Genomic DNA, 16,646 nt, shown 5'->3' on the forward strand with positions numbered 1-16,646 from the left:
TTCAAACCTCTCAATTAGCACTGATATGGATCGAATCAGAATGTTTTTTGAGCAATGTTTATAAACAATTAAAAATAAAAAGTTAAGAAAAAATTCTGGTGAAAAGTTCCAACTTATTCCTGTCTGAAGTGCACTTCGTAAATTATCACTAAAAATTTTAAATAAAAAAGTGAGGGTAGGAACTTAACTTCAACATTACGTATAGAAATTACGTTAAGTGGCTTAATTACTTCTGAAAAGCTTAGTTTTGGGGTATGGGAGAAAAGTGTTGGTCCAGAACTTAACGGCATGTTGAAAACGGGAATAACAGCTTAAATACAGGGGTTTGGTATGAAATCCTTTATACTTTCGTTGCTGGGAGAGTTTGAATGATCATTGAGAGGGCTTGACTACTTTCCTAAGAGTCAATTCTTCCATTTCAGGTCGAAACTTTAAAAAAAAATTGTAAGAATATATTTTCAATTGATTATACGAATGACTTTAATTTTAACAATTAAAAAATAATAAAATTCTCTATTCGGAATCAGTTCCTAGTGGTTTTTGCTTGGTTATTTTGACATATTTTCCCCCTTAATTATTTCTTCAATATTCATACTTCCCTTCGGACGTGTTTCAGTCACATGAGAAACGTTTTGCAATCTAATCCACGTGTTTATCGACATTTTTTTGTAACTATCTGCGCTATTTATACTTTCAAATTCAGTTGAACTTCCATTAATCGAAGTAAGGGAAGGAATTTCGGATAAGAAACATTTGATCGAAAAGTTGATAAAAATTCTGTTTCTAGTTTTAAATTATTAGGTCAGCTTATTCATCATATAATTCAGTGAGCTCCTATTCAAAATTATCTGTTCTATTGTTTTCAATAATGTTAATATGTGACAAACAAGAAGCTTACCACGATATTATAATAAAAATAGTTTATTATTTTATTTAAAATTCAACACTTTTGTTTTTTAAAAGGAATAGCCATAATAATTTTATAATTTATTAATAATTTCCTAAGTCGAACCAGTAATTTTGGATAAGAGAATTTTGAAATGGAATTAAGTACTTTTTCTAGGTTCATTATTGTACAGTCCTACAAAGTAATTACGAAAAATAAAAATTGGACAGAATCGAGAAAAAGCTTTTTGAAATTTAATTCGCACTACATATACATAATGTATTTTATTTTCGAAACTTAATTTCAATATGTTAAACTACCAAAATAAGTCAGGTTTTGCACTCTTGAACACTGGAATAACAATTATTTAAGAGCAAGGACTTGTGATCTGAAACTTGAATTTTTTGTTTTCATATTTGTTCAAATTTCTTGAGTTCCAGTTTATTTGGGAATGATCCTACTGAAGTATTACCATCACACGTTATATAATTGATCCTCCAGAATGAAAGAAATGGTAAATTTCACCATAATGGGGAGTATAAACAAAACCTAAAGGTGCTGGCACAAAAAAAAAATTTCTACCTCTTTCCTTCTATAACGTGTATGCATAAGATGCCCTGATGAACATATGTGTAATATTTATTTAGTATTTAAACACACACAAAAAAAATCAGAAACGCAATGGGAAACCGCAAATTACTTTAAAGCATGGGCAAACACTTCGATCAGCCATATCTTTCCTGATATTTGTCCGATTTAAGTGATTTTTTTTGTTTTACAGCGTTTTTAATTGTCTTTGAAATGCCATTTTTTCAACTGACAAATCCGTGGAAAACTGTACAAAACCCTTACTCGTTTACAACACTCTACTTTCTATTTTGGTGCTAGTCTCGAGAAAACCACGGTTTTCGTCTATTGCATAAAGGATGCCTGATTTGGTGCACAGGCGTTGGGGGCCGATATCGAAAAAAAAAACAGTGCAATCGTCCAATTCGTTCAAGAGATAGTCGTGGCACAGACAGACCAATCCCCAAAAAAGTTTTTTGACATCAGGCGATGAAGAGATAGGAGTGACAATGGTTTGCTTCTGCTAATTTTTAATATTTAATATGAAAACATAGAGAAACTATTCGAAAGAAAAATTTAGGAAGTAGTTTGTGAAATATATAAAAAAAGAGTAAAACTTCGGTTTTTCGTTAAAAAAAAAAAGACAACAATGTTTTGTTGTGAATAAAAAAAAATTTAATGTTTTGTTCGAAATTCCTCTTCACAACGAATGCTACCTCTTCGAAAGTATGTATGGAAAATAATATTATAATACAAAATAAGAATATTAATAAATTTAGAAATTCAGAATTTTTTTTTAAAGTTATATATAACTAATTTAAAATAAATCATTCCAACACCAATTTTACTCTTCTATGATTGTATTGGCATGTGCAAGTGAGAAAATGAAAGCTGATTTCAGGCTGTCAAGATGTGATACAGGAGATCTGATTAGGTATAGGGCTAGTTGAAATGTTTCTTAGTATCTTCGATACAACTAAATCGTTTATGGCTTTAAAAGCAAAGTGTCTTTCACTGTAAAATTAAAAGGTTATTATAAATACTTCTGCTTTTTGAACATGACTGATTTTAAAAGTGTAAGTGGGTGTTTACAAAATAATATCACCAAAATATTGGGCTAATTCAGTTCAAATACTAGCAACATGATGCTACCAGGTATGTAAAAACCAGCCTTGATTAATATTTATTATTTTAAATTGTCAAGATGGTTTAATAATCTATTTTCTTAATTCAACCAATATTAAACTTTCTTTACGTTTACTACGCTGAAGAAAAACAATTGTTTGTTTTGAATTTCTTTTTAAGGTATATTATGCTGTATGGATTGTTTTTGGTTCTGAATATTTGATTTGTTTGTGGTAAACACTTAATATTTCTTAAATTGATTGATACATTTAAAATATAGTTTATGCAAAAGAGTGGCAGATATATCGGTGCAATTTGATTTCTAAATAGCGTATGTATTATTATTTACTGTTGTATTGAACTAAACATACTTCTATATTGTTCCATTTGCTTTGGTTTTCCTTAATAATATGAGCATATCAAATGCTTTGATAAATATGTTCATTGTTTGCCTTCAATGATAATAACAATTTAAGAAGATATTGTTTATATTTCATTAAATTTAATGTCAATTGACCCATTGAAATTATTAAATTGTTTCTTTTGTGATTATTTTTCCTTTTATTAAATTCTTAATAGTTTAACTGGGCAAAATCAATGTATTGTAAAGCATATGCTATAAAAGCTTTTAGATATGTGAAGGAAAACTTACTTTGTTTAACTTACATGAGGAAATCTTCAATAAATAATTTTAATTAATGATTAAAAGTATAGTGAATATTAAAGAACACCAATGAAAATATAACAATCTTGAAATAAAATAAGAAATTAAGTTTTTTGAAATTATGTTTTATAAACTACACTGATTATTTTCATTTCTTAACAAAAACTCAAAGTTCTATCTATATTTAATAGTGGTATGAAGGAAAGCTCTACTGCTGGTTTTTATTTGCAAATGAAATTTTTTTATAGCGCTATATAAAGATCATAAAATTATATAAATAGTTTGATGATTGCTGCTTCTAATTTTCTTGCTAAAGGGTGTTTCTTCTCTCCTATCTGATTTGTTCATTGATTGTATATTCGTTAATGTTAGATATTGAAATTTACCGTGATTATTAGTTAATTTTATGATTTTGCTTTGTAATTTTAGTTCATTTGTTCTGTTTATATTTGAAAAGTTGAGATACCCTTTTTTATATATATTTTGCTTCACTCCTGGAACACTCATGAAAATTTGAGATACAATATAATGTTTAAATCCTTTTACTTTTTAAATTACAAATTTGCTTTCTTATTGTTTTGGAGGGCATAACTTAGATTTATTTCTTCAGCAGTCTTACCCATAATATTTTAACCACCACATTCAAGTAATGAGTATGAATATGGTCTGCTTTTCAGAAGACCAAGAAAGACTTTTTAGTGTTATTCTTAACCTCTCCGTTCATAATAATTTTCTTATCTCTTGGCTTTTTAACTTTCCTGAGCACTCGATTTTTTGTTCATAACACTCTAGTTTACAAAAATGCATCTGGTAAATTAATAAAACTGACAAATTTTATAATTACAATTTTTCACATTTGTTATTTAAACATGGTAGAGATAGCAATAATTTTTATTTAACTTCTATATATTATTATTAGTATCCATTGTTCCATTTCTTTATCTTTATGAGTATTTTATAACATTTTATCGGAAGAATATTAATATGTTATGAGGATTTATTTATATCGGTATAAGGCTTTTTTTATATCTTTTTTAAAAATATACAATGGTGCGATTATTTGGAACTAAAAATACAACAAATATTTCTCCTTGTTATTTTTGATATAAATGCTTAAAGGATACTATTTTATTAATCAGGATTGGTGGTTGAGCTGTTATGAACGTGGTGAGTGCGGTGTTGCTGCCTTGCACTGGGTGCTGGGATGTACGTATGACAGCGGCAATGGGTGCTGGTGCATCTTCGGTGGTAACGGACAGCCTCTCCCCATCCAACACCCAGGAACAACTCGCCACAGCGCAGCCTCCCCCTCTTAGGTATATTATTTGATAATATGGAAGTTTGCATATATTTTAATTTATATTAGGTATTGTTGTAAAGAAAATTTAAATATTCATTAAAGAAGTACATGTTTATTTTATAAAAAATAATCAGATTTCACTTCCTTTAAAATTATATATTAATGTTGGACTAATAGAAAAATTCAGAATCCATCCAAAACTGGTTCAGCTTCAATGGATGTTTTAATTTCTACCAGTTTAGAACATAGTACTTGCATTACGTTTCAAGTTTAGGATAATATGTGTTTTGACATTGGTTCAAGTTCGGGAAAACATATGTCTTGACGCCATTCTTTCTAATTGACTGATATTGGGAATACCTCCTCAGTAAAAATAATTTTTTATGTTGATTTTCTAATGGATACTGCCACTAACTAAATTTGTGAAATACATGGATTATTAAGGACTGTAAAATTTATAATGGAAAGTTTTCTGTTTGCAGAATTATGATTTGAATATTGAAAGACTTGTATTCTAGTAGATAATTAAACCTGAAATTCATACTATTTTATTAGAATTTTATAAAATAAAAAATGACTTACTGAATGTGATACTACAATTGTCATTTCCATTGATTCTAAAAGGGTAAAGATGAAATGATGAATAACTTCTAATTTTAAAATTTTTTAATTTAATATGGGAATTGAAACTTCGCTATTAAACTATTAGAATAATTTTCTTAGTTTCGGATTTTTTTTTAATGATGATAGTAACTTTAAATATGTTTGTTAGCATTTTTAAGAAATTACAGTTGTTTTCTAACCTCGCATGGAAAATAGACATAGTTTTAAACTTTTTATCTAGTGTATTTGCCTGTTAGAAAAAAAAAAATTTAGGAAAATTTACAAAAATTGCACAATTAAAATAATTAATAATTGTTATTTATAGAATGAATATACTCACACAATTTTCCTTACAACTTAGGCTGTTTAGACCAATACAATAATTCCTTCTTGTATCTTCACTAATATCGATCCGAATAAAGATTTTAGTTTTATACGAAAAGTTTATTTTATTGAAGAATTTAATAATCCTTCAAATGAGCATATGAAGTGTTCCGGGAGATGTATAGATTCTGAAATCGGCCGAAAAATTAATTGACCAAAAATAAGCGGCTTTCCATGGGAAACAGCAAAATGCTTTTAAAACAAGGGCTCAAACTTCGATAAGCCATATTTTTGACAATGGTCCAATTTAAATGATTTTTTATGTTTTGTAGGATATTTAATTGTCTTTAATTGCTTACATGAAAATACTATTTTATTTTATTTTACTTCATTGGCTCTAAAATAGATAAATCTATTGAAACTTTAACCTATTTACTTGCCTCTACTTTCCTAGGTGGTAAGGGAAGTAAAAACATTAGTAAAAAGTTATATTTTGTAATATTTATCTGATTTCATAAATTATATGTGTATATACCTATTTTGTTTTTTACACGAATATTATTACTTTCCAAATAAACACTGTATTAGTGAAATGTATACTTTATGAGTTATGCACAAGTAAAATTTACTTTTGTTTTATGAATTGTATTACCTTTTAAATGAACTTATACCGAGTTTACCATAAAATGTATACTTTTTGAGTTAACTGCAAACATTGTTTTCTTTTGTCATAACTTAATTTCCTACTTGGCTTTCTCAAAGAATTATATTATTTTTGAAAAGTTAATTGGCCCTAAGTAGATGACTCCAAGCTAGTTTCATCAAAATTGTTAGAGCCATTTTAGCACTACACTCTAAGAAGTTTTTCAGCTACTGCTCTTAGGCTACCGATGTGCTACAAGGGATCTATGATCATAATTCTACGGAATCTAAACAGAAGCAATAAAATTGGCCCTCCTGTTTCAGAGATAATCCTGTATAATAATAATATAAAGACATAAACAAAGAGATCTAATGCTTTTTTTTTGTCCCAGAGTGTTCTAAATCAGATTGATATATTGAAAACTTCATATTAAGAATTTTACCTGATTGAAATACTCTTTTTAACTTAGGTGGTAAGGAAAGTAACAATGTATAATAGGATCATAGGATTTCTCCTATGATCCTATTATACATGTTTTCACATTTACAAACTACTATCTAATTGTTATTTCCACTTACTTGAAGATATTCATATCTTGTATGAAATTGTTTTATTTTCAAACTTTTCTACAAAGAAAATCATGGTAGAAAAATATTTTTTAAAAAATATATAATTTCTATTAATATATTATGTAAACAATAAATAAACACAATGATGCACAATCCTCAATGAGGCTTCTGAATTGGTTTTTATTTGACCTATTTTCAAAGTTCGAATCAATTCTGATCGAAGATAAGATTGACAAATTCCTGTTCTGAGAATCTTTGTATGAAGAATTATATATATTTTTTATTTGGTTTAAGTTAAGTTGAACCAATCCTACATAAATATTGCTGTGAAAAATCCAGTTCAGGGAAATTTTCGGATGACAAGAACTTCCATCTAACCCTTTGCTCCTGTGTCAATTGCTAGTGTCCTATAAAATTTATATTGTCAGGTTAGTATTGTTTCTTACCTATCAAACAAACCGAGTCTACTCTTTTATTCCGAAATAGAATCAATGCCAAAACTTTAAATCTTTTTTGTTTAAATAGCAAAATTACACTTAAATAATTTAAAAATTAATGGTCGGTCACATTGAGTTGAAAAATTGATTCAAATTTAATGTAACTTATTTTGTCATTTAAAGTTTACAAATCCTTCACTGTGGAGATATGGAGGAAATAAATGTAAGTTTCTTACATCTGATATCTGTTTTTGTGACATTGTAGTGTCACAAGCCATTTAAAATTATTTTTGACAGTTTTCTATTGTTTATAGCTTTATCAGAAGGCAATTACAATGGAACTTCCCTTTTTTGTTTGATTTCGACCAAAAATACCTTTGCACTGAATGGGTACTCTGTGCCAAAGCTGATAAATATATTTTCAAAAGAACTTTTAAAATATTTGGTGTAGTTCTCCTTTCACTTTTCTAGTTTTCCAATAACGAGAAAACTACACACTACCGGAAATATTCCAACTGCTCGTTGGATAAAAATAAAATATTTTTATTACTAAGTTTCACTAGTTTGAAAAAAAAAATAACAATTAATAATTGAAGCTAATCCTAGAAGTAAAAATTTCTAAAAACAAAATGTGCATAAACATAAAAGGAATTTTGAAGTATTGTTGATTAATCGCTTTGCAGAAAATCCGAGATGTTTCAAGACAATTTGAACCTATTGAACAATTTAGGCACACTTAATTTTTTATCTAATAACTACTAATGTCTGGTATTTGTTATTTTTCTTATCTCTTGAAATGTGCGCAGCCTGTTTAATATAAACTTATTCTTATTATCATGTTGGTAATATATTAAGATAATTCATTACAGTTGCAATTCATTCCTATGTTCTTCAGTTGATTAGTTAGATTATATTTTCTTCCATTGTATAATAGTCTTACTGACATTAACAAGATTATATATTGTTCCACTGAATAATAGTCTTAGTGAAATTAACAGGGAGGTTATTAAAGCAGTTTGATATGTTAGCTGCTTCTGTTTTTAGTGTAGTAAGGTTTGTGTTTTAGTGATTGTATTGTGATAAATTAATAAAAGTTTGTATTGAAATTACATATTGCCTTATCAATATTAATAATTAATAGTTTAAGGTAGTAGTTTTAACAACAAAGATATGAAAAATAAAACAAATACAATTGATATTTGTCAACTCATCATTACAGTTTATCAATAGTTATGAAGTTTTTGAGAATATTTTTGTTTTGTATATTGTATATATTTAAAAATCATTTCTTTTTATCCTTAATAATTTTTCAGCAATATTCATTTAGTCAATACACTTTTCTGTTCTTGGTATAGTCATTTAAGATGGTGCTTTAATCAGAATAAAAATAGCAAAAACTATTTTTGTTTTTTTTTCTCTCACTTTGTTCACTATTTCCAATCTTCAATTAGCACTTTGTTACAGACTGAAAGTTTGATTATGAATATACAACATTATGTTAAAATAAAAATGTGATGTAATGTAATCATTGTTTTTATTCCATTATAATACTTCTTAGAAATATTTAAGACTTAAGCTCAAATATTTTCTATTTCTATTTCTAGGAAAAAAGGCAAGGTAGGGGGTTTTGCTACACTGCGTAAGAAGCTAATGCGGAGGCGGCGTTGTTCAAAAGTTACAGATCATGGACGTATGATTCGTGATGCAATTTCCGATTGGACTGTTGTTGAACTGGCCTGTCTGCTTGATGAGTACGAGGCCCTCGCCGCACTGAAGGATCTCCATGTACAAGCGGAACTGGCACGACCACCTGCACCTACCTTCAAGCAAGACCTGTCCACCCTTTATGACCTTAAGCATTGTACTGATGTTGACTTGGTCTTTAGGGGTGTGTGTTTTCCAGTTCATCGGGCCATATTGTCCGCTAGATGTACATATTTTAGGGATCTACTCGCAGGTTGTCCAGGGTAATCATTATCATTTTTATTAAATAGAGATGGTTGACTGTATATTAAGTTTAAAATGGTCATGGCTGCGGTCAAGAAGAACCAGACAAGAAATTGTTTTCAACAGTTTATTAATTGCCAATTTTTCTTCCCATAATGTAAGTCTTCATTAGTGCTAAAATATAAAGTAAGTTAAGCAACTGTTAGTGTTAAAGCAATCTCAAATCGAAGAAATCTTTTTGAAGGAAAGCTTTAAAGAACAAAAAAAAAATGACCAAACTGGCTCGAATATAATTATTTATTTGGTAAGGCCAACATTAGACGACATGAACATAAAAGTAAACAAAAGAGTTAAAATAAAATAATGAATATAAGTCAAAATAAAAGGCCTTTTAGACAAAAGAAAATTAACAAAACAAATTATGAACTGAGAGAAACAAATTTACAAAATTAATAGATATTTGTAAATAAAATACTGGATGACGGCTTTGAATTGACAGAGATAAGATGGGATGGTTTTAAAGAAAAGATGATCCACTCTGATAGGTCAGAGGAAAATATTTCCAAATCCAAATTGATCAAAAGTTGAATTGGGCCCACTTCTGTACCGGCTCTTTAATGCATTTACTATTCAAATTTTATTTAAATTAATTACCACCATATTCATAAACACAGTGGACTGTATTATATTAATTAAAATCAAAATGAAATGTTAGGACACCATATTATTCATACAGATATGGTCTGGTAACGAAATCGGACTAACTACTTAATCACAACTAGACGGCTGTACATAGTTGACCTATTGGTAGGCAACCAAATAATCCCTATTGACCGTTATTCCGTCATTTTAATATTATAATACCAAGTATAAATGCATGTGTTTCTTTTAAAATTAAAATAAACTTCTAAAGAAAATAATATAAATAAAAGTAAAATGCAATTAAATTAAATACTACTTTTTACAATATATTTACAAATTAATATAATTTTGGTGTGAACAGTAAGAGTATAAAAGTTACATGTACTTAAAAGAGATGTAAATAAAGACACACCAACGAACTATAATAAAATAAAAATAAAATAGTAAGACATAACCTACAAACTTAAAAAAATCACCTTTACATCTGTTTTATTTACATGTCATGTTTTGCCTACATTACATAGCTGGAAATATTGGCTATAAATAAATAGTTGAAAATTATTTTTTATTTTCTTGACCACTGCACTGACCATCTTCTAATTATCATTTTCAGATTTTGAATTATGTTCTTTATCTATTTTGGATTATATCACTTTTGTTAATTATATTATTTTCATTTATTTATTGTTTTAATGATAATTTACTTTCTTAATGGTTTTTGAGAAATATGCAGAAAAGTTTTGAATATTTCTCATATTATTAATAATAAAATGATCGAAAGTTTTGATGATATTTAATGTGACTTAATTGAACTGCTATTCGACATTGGTAACGGAAAGGCCTACTTATTGACTTTCATCAGTCAAAACCTAAAATGACAAGATTGTACTCAAACTCTTCCCATCTCTTAATGAATAATTTTCCTGCCTTTACAGCCAGAAAATTCAAATTGACTGAATGTATTTACAATTTGACTTAGTTAGTTAAATTTTTTTTTTCCCATCTTAGATATGGGGCTAGGATCTGCTTAGAATTACGGACATGTGGTGTCGAAGTTGAGGTTTTTTCTGCCCTCTTGAGGTACTTATATACTGGTGATCTCTCGGGACCTGCAGGGGTAGATATGGCCTTATTGAGGAGGTTGGGTGAAGAGTTCGGTCACCCGGCCTCTCTTGAACATGATCTCAGATATCTCCTTGAAACAGGTAAAGATTTTGGTTGTTAACATTTTTTTTTAATCTTAAAACTGTCATTATTAAAGAATTCAGTCCATTTATGAGTGGTATCATAATTTTTTTTAATATATTGACAAAATTTATGAATTTATTAATTTTGAATATTGTGCTGAAAATTGTTTGTTATTTTATTTAAAGTTATACTAAAAACTATTAATTTCATTTTTTAAAATAAATTTATGGTCGTGAATAGTTTTAATTTATTTTCACTTCCTAATTGTTTTTTCCATGTATTATTTTTCAGGTGATTACGCAGATGCTGCACTAGTATTCACATCTGATTCGGATTATCATAGACCAGATTCCGGCAGTTCAGAGTATGGCTTTAGGCCGAAGCTCGAGCTTCCTTGCCACAAGGCTATACTTAGTGCTAGATCACCATTTTTCAGGTCACTCATACAGCGGCGGAGCAGGTCTGGTGAGGAAACCACTGAGAGGGTTCTTCATATACCAACGAGGTAATAAGCAAATTTTAAACTGTGATCCATTTTGGTTTTTAATATTTCTGAAGATCAATAGTGGACCATATATAATTGTTTGTTGAAAAATGGTCTGGATTGTGCTCAAGATAGTCATAAAAAATCAAAAACTATTTATTAGTAACTAAAATTATTAAGTTCTTAATAATAGTAACCGAAACTTGATTACTCCTTAATAATTTTTCTGCTATTTTAGTAACTTTCTTGACCTCCTTCCAGACAATAATAATGTATAATTATTAATATGAATTATAATATACATAATATGAATTTAATGTACTAAATTATTTAACCTTCGTAATACCACGTTCTGTGTCTTTTTATGACCCCAATATAATTTTTACATTTCTTACTTATTTTATTAATCTTGGTCAATTTTTTTCAACATTCCATCTTGTTAGTGAGAATAAAGGACAAAATTGATATAAGAAATGGATTTTAAAAATATTTTGAAAGAAAAAAAATGTAATTTATTACTCCATTCATGTTGTTTAACACGAAAATTTTTTTATGGTGACTTTATTGATAAATATAAATTTAATTATGTTTTGCCTTAGAAGCATTTTAACTTAGTAAAAATATAATTTTTTAGAATTGTTCTTGATGAAAGTGTCATCCCTAAGAGGTATGCTCGTGTTCTTCTAAATGCAATATACCTCGATACAGTTGATCTGTCCCTGATAATGCGCCCTGGAGGGCCAACACTCGGAGATGTAAGTAGTTTTATCTATTGTAGAGACATTCTCTTTATATTAGGATTTTGAGACTTGTTATTGAAAAGAAATCTTTGTTGTATACATAGGCGGAAGCCATGACGTATCGTGGATCAAGTGCCTTGGAAGAGGCCATGGAATTATATCAAATTGGCAGATTTCTCGAATTGGATATAGTCTCTCAAGGATGTGAAGATGCTATCATTGAGTCGCTCACCATTGAAAATTTACCAAGTATGCTTTGGAATTATTTCTATTAATTTTTTTATTGTTTGGAGAGGAATTAAGAATTATTTTTAAAAACTTATTCAGAATTAAATATAATTTTAATAAAACTTTTTATCACATTCTTGCCTTTGTGCTTGTATAACTTATTTTGGAAGATCGTTGATTGACCATAAGTAATATATTAAAGGAAGATGTTCCGGGTGTCGTCACCATAACTCCAATAGTAAAAAAAACTATTTATCATGAGCCAACATTTTGCTCCTTTATCAGGTATTGAAATATATGAAAGTTTATATAAAAATGAGTTTATTATAATTTTTAGTTTATTTTCTTTAATTTACTTTGTTCAGTTTCATATAAACTTTTAAATATTTTTAATCATAACTTAGTTTACTTTTATTACATGTTATCTATTGTCTTACTTTGTTACATTATTTTAATTGTGTCTATTTTTTTTTTAGCCCTGATAAAGCACTGCAAAGTGGCCTGAAATAATGGCTCTCAATAAATTTTTTTTTACCATTTGAGTTATTCTGAAAGCACCCAGACCATCTTCCTTTTATATAACTTATTTTGTTTAGTATAAGTTTGATTCAATTGTTTTCTTTTATATTATATTCCAATTTATAATATTGTAAGTTTATTGAAAAATTGTACTGCTTAGAAAGCTTGATCAAAGTATTTCGTTCCTTGACTCCATATTATTTATTATGTTCAAGGATGTCCAATTAGCTTTATTGAGCACTTTTAGTATGAGTTCTGTTAGCTCTTGTAGGTGATTTTGGGTATTTAATGACTTATACTATATTTTTACTCTTTTCAAGACCTTCTAAGCTACCTGATTTTCCTCTCGACCGTTCTTTACTAGGTTCTTAGGTCTTTACAACTAAATTAAGTGCATATGTACCACATTCAGTAAAAAGGAACCAACCCTCTGTTCACATACTTATGCCATCTAGATAAGCATAAACTTATCTATGAGGCTTATACCATCTGTAGGTCAACAATCTGTTACATGGTTCAGTCATGTTAATCACAGCCATTTGACCCCGAATAACTTAACTAGACATTTCGTTGAGTGTTTACTGAGCTGTTGTAGTGAAATTAATTATGGAAGTTTTAATTAATACTTTAACGTACCCACATTTTTTATTCTGAAACTATATTGTTTGATTTTAATTTAGTTTAAAAAGAGTTACTCCGATAAGTATTTACAATACTGGCTAGGTCTAATTTTGTTTGTTGTTAAATGACTAATATTAACTTTTTTAATATCATGTACACATTTAATTTTTATTATATTTTGGTAACCAATTAAAAAAAAAATTAACAATATTAATGTTTTTTTTCGAAGATCCTGAAAAATTTTGCAAAGTGGATCCAACCTTTTTAATTAGGCTACTCACTCATTTATAATTTGCAAATTATAATTAGAGTTTATCTTTAAATTAATTTTCTCAGTTTAGCCATATGTCCATTTGTTAATTTTTACAGAATGTTGTTCATTTCCAGTCATCCAAAATCTAAATTAAAACATTTTACTATAGCATTCTGATTTTCAGTTGTGTTACGTTGGGGTCGTGAAGGCCATGGATCGGGCTGGGTCCTGCGGCAGGCTAGACAACTGCTAAGAGAAGAGTTCTCTGCCATTGCTCACTCCAATGTTCTGTACCAGCTCGACAAGGCAGACCTTATAGATGCTCTTGGCTCTGATTTTCTTCAGTCCTCTGAACTGGACATACTCCAAGCCGTTCTCAAATGGGGCGAACATCACTTGATCAGGAGAATGGAAGATCGAGGTGAGAAACTGTTTACATATTATTTCATGAATATTTTTTAATATATCATGATAGAAATTTTGTTAGATTTATTTATTTAGGAAAAATTAATATTTCATGAAACTTTTTTTTTTTCAATTCATGTAGAACCTAATGTGGTGAGCCAGACTACCCACTCTGTTGCTCGAAAGGGCATAAAGAAAAGGGACATGTCTGACAGTGAGCTGCGAGAACTCTTGGCTGATGTTTTGCCATTGGTGAGGTCAGAGCATGTACTTCCTCGAAATAGTGAGATCTTGATAAATGCAATCAGGAGAGGACTGGTGTCAACACCACCTCCTCACATGATTGGAGATCGGCCGCACAACCCATGGCTCAACAATAGACTTTATCCTAAGCCACGTCTCTTCAACCCATATTACGAAGAAGTTAAGGTTGTTAATGGTTTATATATTATAATGGAATTTTTGTATAAATTTACATTTTTTTTTATTTAATGTTCTATGGAAGTTTATATTATTATTTAAGTTAGTGAAAGGCCATTTTCTTTGTGCCCTTTAAAATAATTAAAAATCTGATGCAGTGCGTGCATCTCCCAACTTTCAATTATCACCCTAGTTTGAACTGAAATTAATCCTTACTTTCCCTGAATATAGAAAATATAAACAGAATGACATAAAGTAAATAGTTGTACAGAATGAAATTAATAAAATAAAGTGATGAAAGAAGTATTCTTTCCATTTGTGTATTCTTAAACAAAAAAGGTAACTATTTATTTGCTGATGTTTCACCCCACTTTGCTGAGCTTCATCAGTGCTGTTGAAAAGTATGAAATGAGTTTTTTATTCCTTTTTCACTGCACCCCTGACCATATCCTTCATATTTTTAAAAATAGGTCACTAATTTATTTTTGTTCATTCATTTATAATGTATTTTTTATATAAATATCATAAATCAATTTTTTGCATCTGATGCAAAAATCTCTTTAGTAAATATATTTGAATAAGCTCAATTATAAAAAAAGTGGGCAGCTCTGTGAGAAAGGTACTGTGCATGTATATCTCTAGCCTAAGTTTGAATCCGGCTGTGACAAACTGTTGTTTATTCTCTTATATTAGCCATTAATTGAATCTGGGGCACACCCAACCTCAGTAAAGTGGATACTCATAATTGGAAGAAGAACCTGATGATTGAGTGTGATCCTAACAAAATCATTTCCTGGTGCAAGAATTGGTCTAGAACAGTAATTCCTTATAATGTACTCGACCCAAACACTTCTTGGATTGTAGTAGTGCAGGATTTTTTTTTTGTCTGTTTTATATTTTAAAAAATAATTATATAAGTTCTATTGAAATGGTAAAGTAATAATGCTAGAGTATAATGAGACCACTAGTAATCCTTGCCTACTTACATTCCTCCATTATTGATAATTTAGATCTCTTACAAACCTCTTTGTAATTATCCATTTATATTGATCTAATTTAATATCTTAATTATCACAGACTGTTGTTGATGAACAAATGGTAGGAGAAACAGAACTGATGAGAATAAGAAGGTCAAGGTACATTGCTGATATCCCAGACACATTGTATATGGTTGAAGAAAGGCCGACCCACCATCATAGTATTGATGTTATTGCCCATGCTATTCCTGGTAAGTGTTCTTTCTTTATTCATCAATATTCTGAGTCAGAAATTATCTTACTGGGCCCTGTTTCATAATTAAGTACAAACTAATACTATTAGTGTTGTCGATTTATCTTAATTAAATTACACAGACTTGTACAATAGTAACTTGTACTTTGGTACTTTTTAACTCCTGTAATATCACTAATAGTCCTCCCTATCATAAAAAAATATAAATATTAGTGTAATTAACAAGCTGTTTCTATACTTGAATTTTGAACTAATACTATTAGCTTTCATTATGAAACAGGGCCCTGGTGTTACTACTTTTTTGGTGGCTGAATGTTTCATTTGGGATTTTTAGTAGCATTTATTTTTCATTAAGATCATCCAACCTCATGTTCTTTTAGATGTAAAGGACATGATTCTGGCTGTAAAGCTAATTTTTTTTTTTTACGTGAAACTTCTTTACCAATGTTTTACAATTCAAGAAAAAAATATATTCAAGAGTAATTAGATTTTGTGCCATGAGGAAAAGCTCGAGATGAAATGGTAGAAGTTGGAAGCAACGCTCGATGTGTTATACATTTAAATTAAAATATTGTAATAATTTTTAAAAATATAAAAAATAAAATAAAAAGAATTTTGATTCTTTTTTAAACTTTTCTCCAATATAAGAGAGAACTTGGGTTCAAATTTAAGAACACTAATATCAAATGGATAATAGAATTATATTTAAACTTTTATAATATAAAAAGACTCTTAACTTTATTATATAAAAAGAAAGAGAGAGACTCTTAATCTCAGGGCGTGTGTTACTAGACAATCAGAACAGGCATTTACAATAATCTCAATTAATTTAATTTAAATCTATTATACAA

The 16,646-nt window shown here is 28.9% G+C and overlaps 1 protein-coding gene across 2 annotated transcripts in view; it reads left to right on the top strand.

Moving 5' to 3' along the window:
- Positions 1-2,337: 2,337 nt before the first annotated feature.
- Positions 2,338-16,646, top strand: part of LOC106678585 (BTB/POZ domain-containing protein 7) — a 21,125-nt gene continuing 6,816 nt past the window's right edge. For both annotated transcript variants that reach the window (XR_010845009.1, XM_014417171.2), the window contains exons 1-10: positions 2,338-2,608; positions 4,382-4,558; positions 8,723-9,085; positions 10,716-10,912; positions 11,187-11,400; positions 12,014-12,134; positions 12,224-12,368; positions 13,925-14,161; positions 14,288-14,574; positions 15,643-15,793. Coding sequence is in view for 1 of the 2 variants with exons in the window: in XM_014417171.2 (XP_014272657.1) it covers positions 4,401-4,558; positions 8,723-9,085; positions 10,716-10,912; positions 11,187-11,400; positions 12,014-12,134; positions 12,224-12,368; positions 13,925-14,161; positions 14,288-14,574; positions 15,643-15,793 (1,873 nt within the window). In the remaining variant the exon portion in view is untranslated. The remainder of the gene's footprint in view (positions 2,609-4,381; positions 4,559-8,722; positions 9,086-10,715; positions 10,913-11,186; positions 11,401-12,013; positions 12,135-12,223; positions 12,369-13,924; positions 14,162-14,287; positions 14,575-15,642; positions 15,794-16,646) is intronic.

The sequence above is a fragment of the Halyomorpha halys genome, unplaced genomic scaffold (genome assembly GCF_000696795.3).
Source record: "Halyomorpha halys isolate HHAL.00 unplaced genomic scaffold, Hhal_1.1 Scaffold147.1, whole genome shotgun sequence".
Classification (NCBI taxonomy): Eukaryota; Metazoa; Arthropoda; class Insecta; order Hemiptera; family Pentatomidae; genus Halyomorpha; species Halyomorpha halys.